The sequence below is a fragment of the Perognathus longimembris genome, chromosome 28 (genome assembly GCF_023159225.1).
Source record: "Perognathus longimembris pacificus isolate PPM17 chromosome 28, ASM2315922v1, whole genome shotgun sequence".
In the NCBI taxonomy this organism is placed as follows: Eukaryota; Metazoa; Chordata; class Mammalia; order Rodentia; family Heteromyidae; genus Perognathus; species Perognathus longimembris.
Window position 1 is genome coordinate 35,420,576 of NC_063188.1, and position 16,302 is coordinate 35,436,877.

At 34.3% G+C, this 16,302-nt stretch overlaps 1 protein-coding gene across 3 annotated transcripts in view; it reads right to left on the reverse strand.

The window, feature by feature from the left end:
• The window catches only part of Nrk (Nik related kinase), a 93,661-nt gene that overhangs the window by 23,160 nt on the left and 54,199 nt on the right, over positions 1–16,302 (reverse strand). For 2 of the 3 annotated variants that reach the window (XM_048335923.1, XM_048335922.1), the window contains 3 exons: positions 12,217–12,352; positions 7,992–8,131; positions 546–3,801 (listed from right to left, as the gene is read on the reverse strand). In XM_048335923.1, coding sequence (XP_048191880.1) covers positions 3,706–3,801; positions 7,992–8,131; positions 12,217–12,352 — 372 coding nt within the window. In that variant the 3' untranslated portion in view covers positions 546–3,705. Of the gene's footprint in view, positions 1–545; positions 3,802–7,991; positions 8,132–12,216; positions 12,353–16,302 lie in introns of those variants that run through there. The other variant, XR_007209340.1, reaches the window with a different exon arrangement.

Consider the following 16,302-nt stretch of genomic DNA (forward strand, 5'->3'; position numbering starts at 1 on the left):
AAGGCTTTAACGGAACAGCTGGATGAACATTTCTCTTGAATGTCCTGAGATGACAGGAAATACAATAACCATGACTTTCACTCTTCATGATGAGAGAAGTGATGCTCTTCTGGTCCCAAAGAAAAGGATCAGCTTTGTGTATAACTTGCCATGGCAATGATTCCTTCAGTTTCCATTATGAGCCTACACAAAAACTGTCCTTTGGATAGGGCTCTTCTCCTTTCCTTTCCACTAGACATAGTTGGGATAGTAGGTAAGGCAACATTAAAACTTTCTGGGTTTTAACCATATTATGTTATGCTGTGCCTATTGGTAAAGTCTCATATGCTTAGAGAAAAATGTATCCATTTGTAATTTACTCACTAGCCAGAAGGTCTTTTTTATAAGATTAATATATCTCTTCTTGGTCAGAATTCTCAAAACAAGGACAATTTTCCTAACATCTACTAATCAGTAATATTATTACATAATTTGAAGACTTTATATTCCCCAGTAACTCCAACTTCCAAGCAATTACACAATATTTCAATAATGACACTGACCAATAAGTTTTGAAAAATTTTATTTTTAAAGATTGAAGAATACTTTGATTACAGAATTTCTGTTTAAACAATTAGAAGTCTCAAAGATTGTTACAATATTTTTAAGAGTAAAGATTGGCTATAAATTGTTTAAAAGAGGCATATTTCTAGAAACAAATTGAAGAGTACTTTAAAAGATCCCATTGAATGTGTGTGGCATTCCTCAGTTTATGGATATCATCTAAACAAATTGAATCTTGGTTAAAAAAATGCTTAGTGATCATAATTTATTTCAAAACTGGTAGTAATGAAAATGTTGCAATGTTTGTACTCTAATGTGTTACTGAAAATATTAAAATTGGTGCATTAAATGTGTTGTTGAAAAATGTGTTGTTGAAAATTGTGTATTCTAATGTGTTTTATTGAAAATAGTAATAGTCTGTGTGAAATACAGAAGAGAAGAAGGGGAAGATGAAGAGAGAGGGAGGGAGACAAGGAGGCCAGGAGGGAAAGAGGGAGGAAGGGAGAGGAAGGAGACAAAGAGAAAGAGGAAGGGAGAAAGAATGAGAATACATGTGTGATTCCTGCATATTTTACCATCTAAATGATTATACTTTCTTACTGTTTCCTCTCAGGCTCTTACCTTCCTTTAACTGACTCAACTACTCAGAAATTTTTCTCATCAGCCTTGTTCAGCCATTATTTTCTAGTCTGCAAATATTTCCAATTATGTGTTTTACTATGGAAAATTGGCTTTGGTGTAAAACAAAACAAAACAAAATTTCACTAAAACAAAGGCAAACTCTCTCATTAGTGCTGCTCACAACCTGCTAAAACTTCCATGCTTCAAACAAGATGACTAAGGAAAACTGCCTTTGCGAAAACCCTCCCAACACTTCTGGGATGGACTAGAGCTTCCAGGTGCTGTTGCTCTAAGTGATGTAGAGATATACTCTCTTCCATCTATTACAAAGTACCCAGCAAGGTACTTTTAAGATTTCATTGTCCCTTCACCTTTTTGTTTCAGCCAGAAAAGGATGTAAATTCAGACTGATTTGCATCTCTGTTGGAAATATCTTTTACCTAATAAACCACTTCAAATAATGTCAGTCTTTTCTATGTGGCTGCTCATTTCCATCTCACTTCTTGCTATATGCCTAGTTTTCTTTCTTTATTAACATCATATCCTTGAAAGCTCAGTTATAAATTTCTAATCTTTCATTTGTGGTTGCTTTGGAACATCTCTAAAATTCTGTTCACTCTTGCCTGTGTTTGCTGGATAAGTGCCACAGAGGACAACTGGAGTTGACTTCCTAAACTACTTTTAACTATATGATTTTAAGATAAAAAGTTAATTTTTAGATAAAAACGTTAAGCTTAACTTTGAGTACATATTATAAAGAAAAAAAAAAGAATTACTAAAAGACTTGTTCCTACTTACTACATAAATGAGAAAAAAATCTGAAATTCAAACATAGCAAGCTCCATTTGCTCAGCAATGAGGTATTTGCACAGTTCCCCATGGCCTTTTGGTGTACAAACTTAGAATAATGAATACTTCTATGAAAATATTTTGAAATGAAAGGTTGTTTTCCTTTGCAAAACGATTGCATTTAAAAAGTCATTGGTGTTGTAAACACTAACGGACAAGCCAGTTGGAGAATCACATTATTGTATCACAGTAACAGAACGTGATTCACATTTGTTTCTTTAACGGATTCAAGTTCTTCTACATTCTCAACTTTGAGTTACTACACTCATGATCTTGATAAAAGTTGTTAGGAAAATCCAAATCTTCATTTTTAGCACTAGGGTGCCAAGAAATGATGTGCTATCATGAAATCACATGTTGTCAGCTGCTTTTGATTTTGGTTAACCAGGTAGTTTAAAACTTATTGCCCTACTAGCACCATCTTCAGATTTTAGAAGTAGAGCTAGAGGAATTCTTAATGAGGTATACTTTGTGGTGTTTCTGTTGCTTCTTGCCCCAGAACCTTGACATTGAGGATGGACATGCATTAATTATGCTTTTTACCAGGTAGCAATTGCCATAGGTGACTAAATATCACCTATCTATGGCGTCTATACCATTTTTGGGTGATGGGCTAGCATGACTTTCATTCTTGTAATTTTACAGATGTAGATATGATTTTTCAAAATCTTCATTTTTTTATAACATTAAATCTGTGTTTGGTACTGACGTAATTTTTAGTTAATTACTGATTTTACAGCAATCAAAACATGGAAACAAATATTTGCCATTGAAGTCTCACTATTCTTTGTTGTTCTTTAGTAACTGGAAAATTTTAAACAGTCGAATTTAGGCTTAGTCTAATGGTCATATTATTGGCCAGGTAATGATTTTGGAAAAAACAAAGAGGCTATTTTGGGGCACAGATTCTGACGCCTACTTTAAGTATTAAAAAAAGAAAACTCTTTCTACAGTACATATGTATTGAAGTTCAGTTCTGTATTCAGCCTTACAAGTATGTAATTTAGTGATTTGTAAAAATAGCTAGTGCACATCTTTGAGGATTCTGAGGAAATCAAGCATATGAAGCTTCCTCCTTTTCTTCTCATTGGGAGAAAACCAGCTAAACAAGGAGTAAAAACAGAATACAACTGGCCTTTGACTATGATCTTAATTGGGAGGAGATGGAAGATGTGTCCTTATTTATCACGTCAACACACTCTGGGCATGCAGGTTGTTCAACCATAGTCTAGACTATTGCATAGTCATTACAGTGTTTGTATGGTCTGATCATTGTTTCTTTGAAAAAATTGTGGATAAATTTAACTTTCTTATACTCTGGAAAAGTTCTATTCAAGGCCAATTCATTTGTTAGTAATTAACACATAAGATTCTTTACTCAGTATTGTAAGTCTGAATACAGATACTGTCCAAACTGACCTAAGAATAAAGAATGAATTCACAGTAACAAAAGTTACAAAGTTTGTGCAAAAGACATTGTACACCATTGGAGTACATAGAGCTCGCTATTGTTAATTTTATATATCAAGCTGCATTTCTCATAAAAACTACTCTGTGCTACATTAAAAGTTAAGTTTCTGATTTAATTTTTCTCTGGCAATAAAAGTGAATGCTCACTTAATCTCAGAAATGTGAAGATGCAATTGAATATATATTCTATATGTAGATGTTGTAACAAATCACAGGAACCTTTTAAAAACCATAATTGCTTTGGATGTCTTGAAGCCTCCCAAGGGTCATGAAGTACACTCGGCTGTGGTGATTTCGCAGGGTGGAGGTAAAAAACACCTTTAAAAAGGAAAAGACACCATCAGTAGATAGTATATTGCAACCAGATATATAATGAAAAAAACTGTTGAGTTACTAGTATATAGCTATAATTTCAACTTATCTGCATCTCCTAATTAAAACATTAAACTATTTTTCCTCAGAGAATGATGGTTGAATATTTACGAGTAAATTCTTACTGTGCTCTATATATTTGCAATTCACTTTAAATAAAATTATTTTCTGTAGGTGGTATTCACCTAATTGAAGTTCTCAATTAGTTTAGATGAACAATTCCTTGCTTTAAAAATCTACTTTTCAATTCAATTTCCTAGTTCCAATACCAGTATACACGGTTTCCAATATACTCAGATAAGATTGCAGAGATGAAAGGGAATACCAAAAATGAGAGACACAGGGTTAAAAAAGACAAACAACTACAAAAGCAATACTTGCAAAACTGTTTGGTGTAAGTGAACTGAACACCTCAGGGGGGGAAAGGGTAAGGGGGAGGGAGGAGGGGGTATGAGGGACAAGGTAACAAACAGTACAAGAAATGTATCCAAAGCCTAATGTATGAAACTGCAACCTCTCTGTACATCAGTTTGATAATAAAAATTTGAAAAAAAATCTACTTTTACTCTAATTGGCTTTTCATATTAAATTATTTGGATGTTTACATTGCAGCTGGTGTCTGAAAAATAACTGCATATTTCATCTTGGCAAACTTTTCTATTTTGGTGAACTAGATTGACCTCAATACATTGTTAGAAGGAGGCAAACCCAAGGGTTTACACAGACATGATGTCTAACATGTGTGGTTCCATGAAGAATATTATATGAGAACATAGATATCACTATCAAATGGATGCCTCCTTGTTAGGAGTATGTTTATTCATATCCACAGTGGGTGCAATTAGGATAATCTGAGAAATAATTAAGATGAAGATAAGAGAGCCTCTATTTAACATTGCTTAGGTGCCAGTCTATAAGGTACTTTATTACACACACACACACACACACACACACACACACACACACACTCCACAAAATTTCATGCTTGAATCCAAAATGGTTTTTACTATTACTTTCATCTTGGAGATGCAAGAATTCAGTAAGGCTCAGAAAAACAATCTAGTTTCTCCAGTTCTTACACCTAGAGTTAGGTGGCAGATCCTGAACTGCTTTACTAGGTCTGTGCGACCTCCAACACTGGTTCTTGTCAGAGCATCATATTAAAAATTGGCCCTCTTCCATGATGTGCAGTTCTATACCCTGCTTGTTCTGGTATTAATGTGAGACTTGTGTAATATTTTCTGATGTTCCTTATTCCTACTATGGTTATTTATGACAATTTTATTTTTCATACTATCTCAGAATGGTGATGATTTTGTGTAACAAAGTTTTTCATCTCGTTATTTGTTTTGGTTTTGTTTTGCCAGTCCTGGGGCTTGAACTCAGGGCCTGAACACTGTCCCTGGCTTCTTTTTGCTCAAGGCTAGCACTCTACCACTTGAGCCACAGCACCCGTTCCAGCCTTTTCTGTATATGTGGTGCTGAGGAATCGAACCCAGGGCTTCATGTATGCGAGGTGAACACTTTACCACTAGGCTATATTCCCAGCCCTCATCTCATTATTTGAAATACTTGTTGAAGCTGATTAAATTAAATGAATCATTGCCAAAACTCAATTATATTTTTCTTTCTAACAAATAGTCATCATAAATACACACATGTTAAGGTAAATTTAGATGCCTTTTTTTTTTTTTTTGCCAGTCCTGGGCCTTGGACTCAGGGCCTGAGCACTGTCCCTGGCTTCTTCCCGCTCAAGGCTAGCACTCTGCCACTTGAGCCACAGCGCTGCTTCTGGCTGTTTTCTGTATATGTGGTGCTGGGGAATCGAACCTAGGGCCTCGTGTATCCGAGGCAGGCACTCTTGCCACTAGGCTATATCCCCAGCCCCCTTAGATGCCTTTTAAATTACCAAAACACTACCATATAATTACATGCCTGGTAAATACACTTTCCTTCTGGAAATACATGTCTTTTATTAGAATACATTGAAAGCTATAGAGGATGACTTGAAAACAAACAGAAAACTTCCCAAACTGTTGCCAAAGATATGGCTAAAAAGAAGCCTTCATACATTACTGTCTCAGCCACTAAGGAAAACAGTTCATCAAAAAACTGAAAATTAATCTACTACATGATTGACACTCCAACTCTACTTCTTAGTATGTAACCAAAGGAGACAAATTCAGCATATCAAAAAGATACCTATGTATCCATGGTTATTGTAGCCTGATCCACAACAACTTTGGAATCATTGTAGGTAGCCATTTACTGATGAATGTGTAAAAATGTGGTACATACAACTAACGGAATAAAGATTAACAATGAGATCATATCATGTACAGTGACATGGATGGAAGTGAATAAGCCAAATATATAAAGAGAAATATCACACATTTTCTTTTATATGTGGAAGCTAAAAATACTTCATCTGAACGTAGAATAGTGATTGCTAGAGGTTAGAAAGCATGTAGGGATAGAGAATAAATGGAAGTTGAACATAGAGAGCAAATTGTATGCATGTGTTCAAATATCGCACTGAAACCCATTAATATGTGCAATTCATACATCTCAATTAAAAATCATAAACATTTTAAAAGGAAAATTTGTTGAAGCATTTTTAAAAACTACCACTTTAATAAAAAAAAATCTAAACATTACTATGGAGCCAGGTGCTGGTGATTTACTCCTATAATCCTAGCTATTCAGGAGACTAGATCACTAAGCATCATAGTTCAAAGATACCCTGGAGTAGTAAAATACTTGAAACTTTTTGTCCAACTAGCAAGAAATATGCTGGACTGGTCAGGTTGCTTAAGGGACAGAGCAGCAGCTGTGAGCATAGAAGCTGAATAAGGGTATGAGACTCTGAGGACAAGCACCAGTAGTGGCAAAAAATTACTGTAGATAAAAGACAATTTACCAATAAATGAAAATTTGGTTAATATATAACTAGATTATGACATTTGCAGAAAAATTTATGGAATTGGGGATTGTCAGGTTGGACAAGTCAAGCTTTGAAATGTAAATATCAGATATTTTTCATATGTGGAATTCTAGAGATAATAATTGTAATAATAATAATAACAACAATAATAATAATAATAGGAAGAGGCCAGGTGCTAGTGGCTCATGCCTGCGATCCTAGCTATTCAGGAGGCTGGGATCTGAGAATCACAGTTCAAAGCCAGCCCAGGCAGAAAATTTCCTGAGACTCTTACCTTCAATTAACCACCAGAAACCTGGAAGTGGAGCTGTGGCTTAAAGTGGTAGAGCTCTAGCCTTGAGCAAAATAGCTCAGGGACAGTGGCAAGGCCTTGAGTTTAAGCCCCATGACTAACATAAAACAAATTATAGGAAGGAGAAGAAGAGGAGGAAGAAAGGAAGAGAGGAGGAGGGGAGAAAGAAGAGGAGGAAAAAGAGGAGGAGGAGGATGGGGAGGAAGAGGAAGAAGAGAAGGAGGAGGAGGAGGGGAAGGAGGAGGGAGTGGAGGAGGGAGGGGAGGAGGAGGGCAATGATGACAACATGATTGTAAAAGGGGAAATGGCCAGGTGATGAGCGAAGGGTAAAACGAAAACTAGAGGGTCATGAGAGTGACTATAATCAAAGTACATTCTATATGTCTGTGATAATAGCATAATAGAACCCACTAATAACTGTTAGAAATGGGAAAATGGGGTAAATTGTAAGAAAGTGTAAAATAGGATGAATTTGTTCAAAGTGCATTATTATATGAAGTTATGTAAATACCAAAGTGAAATCTCCTGTACACTTAATTTATACTATTAAAAAATTTAAAGGCCTGGGATGTAGCTTACTGGCAAAGCACTTGCCTAGTAAGTGCAATATCCTGGGTTGGATACTCAGTATTAAAATGGAAAAGAAAAAAAAACCAAAACCTTAAAGACATAAGCAAAGAGTGTAACATTTTTGCTGATGACATTGTTTTCGAGAAAGAAAATTGCCATTTGCCAAATCGCTATTTTAATGAAAAAATGAACATTGTTTAATTAAGGTATGCTAGTTTGAAAAAGATATTACAAATACATTTATGACCAGAAGGAAAAGGACATACATTGCTTTAGTTAACTAAAATGTTTCCCTCATTTTTTGCTCTCATTTAAGGATGTAAATTATACCTTGTCACCACGGGTACAGAGAAATCTCAGATTCTTGATTGCCCTGCGCTTCAGCTCATTTTCCAGAATTCTTGACTGCAAAGAGCGCACTTCAATGGCCTTCTGGCCCCATCCAGTGGTTCTCTGTGTACACTCATATGCTTCAATACAAAAGAAAAAAAACCCTCAGAACAACACAGTCTTGCCAGCAGTAACAGAAAATTAGAAATACACTCAAGTTTTGATTATTAAAAGTTCACAAGTTGAACAAAAAATGTACTCACTGCCTTACATATGAATCTGTAACCCCTCTGTATCACACTTTGACAGTAAAGAAAAAAGTATATAAAAAAGTTCTTAGTTTTCCCTTATTCAGCAGTTAATCAGTTAGTAATTTTGCTGTTCTGGAGTGTCTTCAAACCAGCTACCTGAAGGCAACATTGCATCTAACATTGATTTGCTAGGTGTCTAGTAATTCCTTCATATTCTCTAAAAACACAAATAAAGCCAATAGTTCATTCTCCCATCTTTTTAGATATTAAGATTTACCCACAGTTATTCTTTATTTTATTTGTAGGGTAGTACGTGGCCTTATGTACAAATAGGAGGTCCTAATAAGGTACTGTATTTATGTTTATGTGACCTACATGGAAGCCTGACTCTTAAAAAGTAAAATGTACAAAAGAACTTGTTCACATAATGACTTTAGTAACCTGAATGCGGTTAAATAAATTACCATGTTATATTCAGAAGTAAAGCTAATTTGCTGTATTAAAGCTTTATCTTGCTTAGGGAAATTTTATTAATATTAATTTTTTATGTCTGTTTTATAAGATTTTGTGACAATACAGAACATGGAAAATATCTTAAAGCAGAAAAACTAATTATGTAAATCACCATATAGGCAGCTAATGTAAGGTATTTTCGGTCACAGGGAGCAATGTTAACATTAATGTTTAACTTTCAAGTTACTGTTCTTTGTGCATTTTATGGGAAAGAAAATTTCTATAATTAAGTGAACTCTAGACATTTAAATTAATGTAAAATTATAATTAATATTATAATAGTCTAGAAAATATAAAAACAAAACAGTGTCATCATATATGATCACAATCAAAGTCAGAATCCATTCATTTAATTTTCCATTTTCTATTTTGAATAGAATAAACTTTGCCTGGATATACTTTCCATCTAAGTCCTTGAAAATTTTCATCATGTTCAAATTACTTGGATGCCTTTCGTCAAATCAGAATTTACTTGTCATTCAGATATGTGTGTTTGTGTGTATAAAATATACATGAAAGGACTCATGAAGGAATTATTCACCTATTTTTTCAGGCAAGTTCTCTATCACTTGAGCTATTCCACTAGCCCTCAATTTTTAAACTTCTATGAAAGTCACTTTCATAGGCATATTGTAACCGTTGTAACCCTCAAAAACTTATGAAGCAATTATTCTGCCCTGCTCCCTTTCCTATTAAATGTCAAACTACTTATGTGTATGAAATTGACATTAAAATGTTACATTAAAATAATATTTTGACTTGGAAAAATATCCATTTTGAAAGAAATGAATAAATCTAGTTCAGACCAGAATTAAAATTACCCAAGATTATAATGGAAATAAAGAGCACCAGTAGTCCAACTGAAAGGAACAAGTAATAAATCATTTATATAGATTTGTTTTTTTTTTCACCAAATGACCACTTCATTAGAAATAGTAGCAGGTGTGTGGTATTTTACATTTATAATCCCAGCATTTGAGAGGCTGAGGCAGGAGGACCATGAATTCAAGGCCAGTTTGGACTATAGAGAAAGATCCTGCCTCGAAAAAAAGTAGTTTTACACAGAGTAAAATATTTTACGCCAAGTAAAACTTTTTATACCTAATACACAGGCAATTTTGTGAGTCCAAGTACCCAGTTCATATAGCCACATCATTTCTCCTTTAAATCTTGTAGCGTCTGCCACTAGTTATTGACCTAGCATGGCTACCTGCTTGCTGAAATAAAATTCAGCTATTTGGAAGTGGGATTACTTGGTAGAATTTTCTGTGATTATTAAGCCTCTCTATTCTTGAGAATGCAGAGTGATTATTTATTACTGAAAACATTTATCATATTAGTTCAAGGAAATATAAAAATTCTAATACCAAAATCTGGATTTAAATAACTAATAGCTTGTTTTAGAGAGAAAATTAAGAGTATTGATTTCCTTAATATCAGTGTGTAATTGTAGTATACTCTTTCAAAATATCCGACATATGTAACTTAATGTGCTCAAAATTTCACAAACCCATTTAAATTTTTGCAATAAAGTTAAGAATAGGTGAGTTTGGGGAAGAGAGACTAGGTATAGTAATATAGGAGGTAATTATGATCAAAGCACTTTATGGGCATTTATGGAAATATTACAATGAAATCCCTCACTTTGCATAATTAACATATGGTAATAAAGTGATCTTAAATACATCATGTGCTTGTATTGCTATAATTTTTTTCTTCTGAATGTCTTTCAAATCCTGTCAACTTAAAATAATGTTTTGTTTTAGGGTAAAATTAGTTTAGAAATTGTCTTCTATAAAGACAAGGACTCCACAAGAAGACTTTTCGAATCCTTTTTGATTCCTATGGTTTTGTAGGGACATAAATATAGGGATTTGAACTGTATTTCAAATTTCCATTTATGATGAACTTACTGATTACCAAAATATCTTTGTAAAGACATATTATTTCTGTTTTCTTTTAAAAAATAATATTTTATTGTAAAGGTGACGTACAGAGGGTAACAGTTGTATAAGTAAGGTAATGAGTTCATTCCTTGTCAAACAGTATTATACCCTCCTTTGTTTTCTCCCACTTTCCCTCCCCCTGACTCCTCTCCACCCCAAGTTGTACAGTTCATTTACAACATAGTGTCTTGTGAGTACTGATGTTGTATTGGTTTACCCTTTATCCTTTGTCTCACCATTTTGTGATTCCCCTTCTCTTCACCAAATCAGATAAATGTATATACAAAACACAGGATATTTTCTTTTGCCCTAGATCTGTCAATTTTATAAAAAGCATTTATCTTCTGTCACTTAAAATGGTTTTAAATCCTGTGAGGCTTCTTACCTGTTTAAAAATTGGGGCAGGTTTTCAGGACAATCCTCAGCCCTGACTACATATGCAAAAGTAAAGGAGGATGTGATATAATGCAAAGTGCTATCACTCCACAGAAAAAGTAGTCATTAAAAATCATTTCTGTCAAAGTGTATTCCTTAAAGTGACATGGAAGGTTGGGTTGGGTCATTTTTATTCATTTTATAGATATTTCTAATGTTTCTGGTTTCTCTCTGCATTTCTGTCCAGCTCTGTCTCTGTCTCTCTTTTTTTGTTGTCTATACCCTCCATTTATACCCACAGATTCATGTTTGCCTTGTATTTGCTCCATTAAATTCATTTTCATTTAAGGAATAGTTATCTTGCACTATATCATCTTGCCTTCTTTAATATTTTTACTTTTCATGTGCATGCTGTTTAATATGCATACACTATCTTGAATTACTCCTGTTGTCACCAAGCCTCAATCATAAGCAGGAATCTCAAGTTATTTTAATCTACCAGTTCAGTAGTCATACATTATTTAGAAAAGAAAAATATGTCCTGGTTTGATGAAGATGAAAAAGAAGTTTTCTTTATATTACCTTTGGGTTGGTATCTGACAGACATTCTAAAAAGTCATACATATCATTTTTTCTAAATGTTTTGATTTTTCACAGGAATAGCACTCATTAAACAGAACAGGAGTATAGGAAACATAAATATTTTGCTCTTCTTTTATGACTCTCTGACAGTCTGCTAAGATCTTTATCTTAAGTCAGTCTGATGGAAAGAAGCAAGTTTAACATTAGTATGAAGTCTGGAAGCAAAGAAAGTCAAAGAAAAATAATAGATTATTATGGATGGGAATTTGTTCCTATTTCAATTATGTAATTATTTCAATGAAAAACCCAAGATAACCCAAATCAATGTCTCTGTGGCTCTCTTGTGAAATTGCTAAGCATAAAACAAGCAGTTTTTTCACTTTACTATGGAAAATCAGTGTCCAGGATTCCAAATTAACTTTCTGTGCATTGATAACATGAAATAATTTGGCAAATGTTTTCCTAGGACCTACATACATGTATACATACAGACAGACATACATTGAACCTCCAAGCTTCACTGGCATTTTATTGAAGAGTAAAAAAGATTATACATACCTGCAGAAGATGGTATGTCCCTCCATACTTCAAGGACCTTCTGGAACAGTTGTTCATTTTCTTCCACAGAGAGAGCTTCAGCATTGAAGGTGAGCATCACACCAATCCCCAAGCAATCAGGTAAAATTATGATATTCTGTGGTAGAATGATATCCATTTGTTGGTATTACATTTCATAAAAATTTCTATGTTTAACACTTTATCTTTACCCTTCTAATTGAAGCAGCTTAGTTGAGTAATAGACCAAAAACAGGTTTAAAGTTCAGGAAGGAAAGAAACTTTGAATTCCAAAGTAGCATGGCATCTCATACTTGAAAAGAGCTGCTTTCCTTATGTCCTAAAATAATTTACCTTGAACATTAAATATATCTGAATAAAGTATAGATACATGTCAAACATAGAGTGAATTCTTGAGCATCCAAAAATTGTATGTATGGTAATGGAAAAAACATTACTCATTAAAGACATGAACTTAAGATTGATTTCAGCAATTAATGAACCACTTAGCAATGTATGTGTAAATGAAATCATACACAATTCTAGGGTATTCGTTAACTCATTAAAATCAAAGCCAGAAAAGCAACCTTAAAATAGCTTGAGTTTGTAGTGCTCACAAGGGGAAGCTTTACATTATCTTTACAGTTTGAATCATAAGCCATCTCCTTTGTCTTACAAAAAGTATTTAATTTGTTCTCTAATGTTAAAATACATTCAGTACACTTAGAGACATATTAGGTGATGTAATCAGAAATACTAAGAAATGCCTAAGCATTTTTATATTTCATGATACATAAAGTGATGTGACAAATTGCTAAAAGTACGGTTCCAGATACTGTCACATCAATAATACTTCCCTGAGAAATGAGCAACTGTTTCTCCAAATTAACAAGTTATAGAAAGAAAAAAAAGTCAGAAACTATACTTGCCAAACCCAGTGTACTCAGGCCAAATGCTGGAGGCCATGTCTCAGCAACAACAATCCTTAAAACTAAAATGGGGATCCAGAGGTGAAAAGCAATTTTAATGCGTTCCCTGGGCACTTGCATGAGCAACTGAATCAGGAAATTTCAAGATGAAGGAAGAGAATAAAAGTAATTGCAAGAAATAAAGTTGTCCGAACAAAATCTGTTTGCAATAAACTGGACTGTGGCAAGTCCAGACAGCCTCTGGGGGTGATTCTCTTGTTTCTTAGATGATTCCTGAAGTAATGAGATAGTCTTTAGCACACATGTCTCCCTTGTAGCATTACAGCTTTTGTAATCTCAGTGTCTTGGAAAAATTAGAGTTTATAATATCCTGTTTCAGAAGACACTCGTGCCACTCTCATATTAGGTCTTTTTTAATGGGTCAAGACACTGGGGTATGTCCTAACTAAAAATAATTTTACATATACCTAAGGTATCCTAATTAGGTCAGAAAATGGTTTTTTTTAAAAACTCATCTCTCATTCTAGCTTCCATAGTAATTAACAGATGGTTTCGAAATGAAATAATTTTCCTCATTGTTTAGCCAGGTGGAACACTGGATTCAAACTACTTCAGTGGCTTTACAGATAAAGGTAAACTTGGACCCATGCTGCAATTCAGCATTTTCCTGACATCTAAATTAAGGCAATCTAATATGACTAAACAAATAGTCAGGTGAAGAAGGCTGTGGACGACAACTCTTGGGTATATATACTAATAAAATGTTTCTCTTAAAATTAGTCTGTGGTTTTGGTGAACAGGTGCATTGATTTCTACATCAAAACAGGGTGAATTGCAGAGAATAAAAAGCGACCACTGGGTGATTGGCTAATATTTTTCAGGATGACCCAGATCATTTTTAAATATATCTTTTCTAATGTTCTAATAACTGCATTTTTCTTTTGACTGATTTATTAGAGATATGACAGATTTTGAAAGAAATTCTGACAACTAAACTGATTTGAAAGCATAGCCCAGCTATGCTCACAGGTGGCTACACCTGTAATCCTAGCTATTCAGGAGGCTACAACGTGGACGATCACAGTTCAAAGCCAGCATAAGCATTGAAGTCCATGGGACTCCATCTCTACAGTAACTTGCAAAAACCTAGGCTAGTGGTGTGACTGAAATTGTGTAGTCATAACAGAGCAAGCAAGCTAAGCAAGCATGAGGCCCTTAGTTCTAACCTTGAATAAAAGAGTACAATGGACATAGTGGGTCAAGTCTGTAAGTCTAGCTACTAGAGAAGTGCAGAATAGAAGATTCTGGAATAAAGAAGTTCACTGGACCGGGTACATTTCCATGTGTCTATCATTCACAGTACAGGAGAAGCTCAAGTTGGAGAATCCCAGTCCAGGCTAGCCAGGGCATAGAGACTATTTGGAAAGTATCCAATAATGTACAATGAATGAATAACTAAATAATAAAAAAAAGAAAATGAAAACAAGAAAAGCTACACCAAACAAATAATTAAAAAATAATTATTATACATGTATGAAATTGGAACTGGGAAACTAGAGGAGTTGGGTGGGATAGATGGAAGAGGGGAATAGTAGAAGGAGAGACACTGACTGAAATTCATTGTACACATCAAAACATGTTAAATTGAAACTATTTTGTAAAACTATTTAAAGATAATAAAATTATTTTCAAAAGCTATTTTGATTGGTTTACACTATATAGTTTTGTAAGTATTGCTGTTGCATTGGCTTGTGGTGTGAACCAACTGTACAACTTATACTGGGGGAGAGAACTGGGGAAGGGGGAAGGAGGGGAAAGTGAGGGAGGAGGTAACAAGTTGCATAAGAAATGTACACATTGCCTTATGTATGAAACTGTAACCCTCTGTATATCACTTTGACAATAAAGAAATGAAAAAAAATAAGGAAATTTAAAAAAGACAGGCCTCTCTTGACACTGTGATGAATACCATTAAAATAATGCTACAAGAAACTTCTTGAGAGAAGCTGGAAAATGCAAGGACAAACAATTGAGGGAAGGAATGTAAGAATACTAAATGGATATTCCATATTTCAAATAATATCAAATAAATACTTAAAATTCAGAAGAAACAAAGGAACAAACAATTTACAAGTTTGTGGGATTACATGGTGAAATATGATGAAATGTTATGCTGGTCATTATAAGTTTAATAGCAATATGTAATTTTTAACAAAGAATTTAGGTTATTTTGATACAAATGGAAGTTTAAAAAAAGTAGGTACAGAAGCCAACGGGTGTGTGTGTTCCAGTACCAGGCTAGAACTCAGGGCCTCATACTTTTGACATGGGTTTGCTCAAGGCTGGAGCTCTATCATTTGAGATATAGGTCCATTCTCCGCTCTTTGCTGGTTAACAGGAGAGATGAATCTGAAGGACTTTCCTACCCAGACTGGCTTTGAAGATTTGAGGTCCTCAAATCTCAGCCTTCTGAGCAGCTAGGATTACAAGCATGAACTACCAGTGTCTGGCCCAATAGACAGTTAAACGTAGGGATCTACTGTGATTTGGTTTATATTTTATATGTGTGTGTGGGGAGGAAAGCAGGTTATAAAAGTATGTGCATAAATAAATCTCTGGAAGGATTTATACAATTTTATAGCCAAAAGTGGTTAACTCTTCGTAATAGGATTTTGAGTGATTTAAAAAGAATTATTGAATTTTATAATTATTTTTTTCTTTAACTTCTGTGAAAGTCTAACACCTGAGAGTTTGTGGAATCCAGAGACACCCAGTTGAGAACTAATGAAATAAAACTTAAGCTTACACAGGGGGAAAAAAAAGATATACCAGTTATCTTAAAAGATTTTCAAAGGAAGCAGACAATGCAAAAAGGGACTAGAAGTGTGGCTCCAGTGGCAGAGCACCTGCCAACAAGTGGGAGGTCCAGACTTCAAACCCACTGCATCAATCTGCCCCATAAATGTATAGAAATGTTTCCTGTGGGAATTCTTACATAAAGCTAAGCTGCTAAAATTTTGTCTAAAATCTGGGAATGAAGAAAAGGTAAAAACAGTTGTTTTATGCCTTCTTTCTAAATATAATATTCAGAAGGACAATAATCATCATTGCCACCATCCAATTTAAAGTGCAGAATTACACTTAATATGTAAGTGGTATA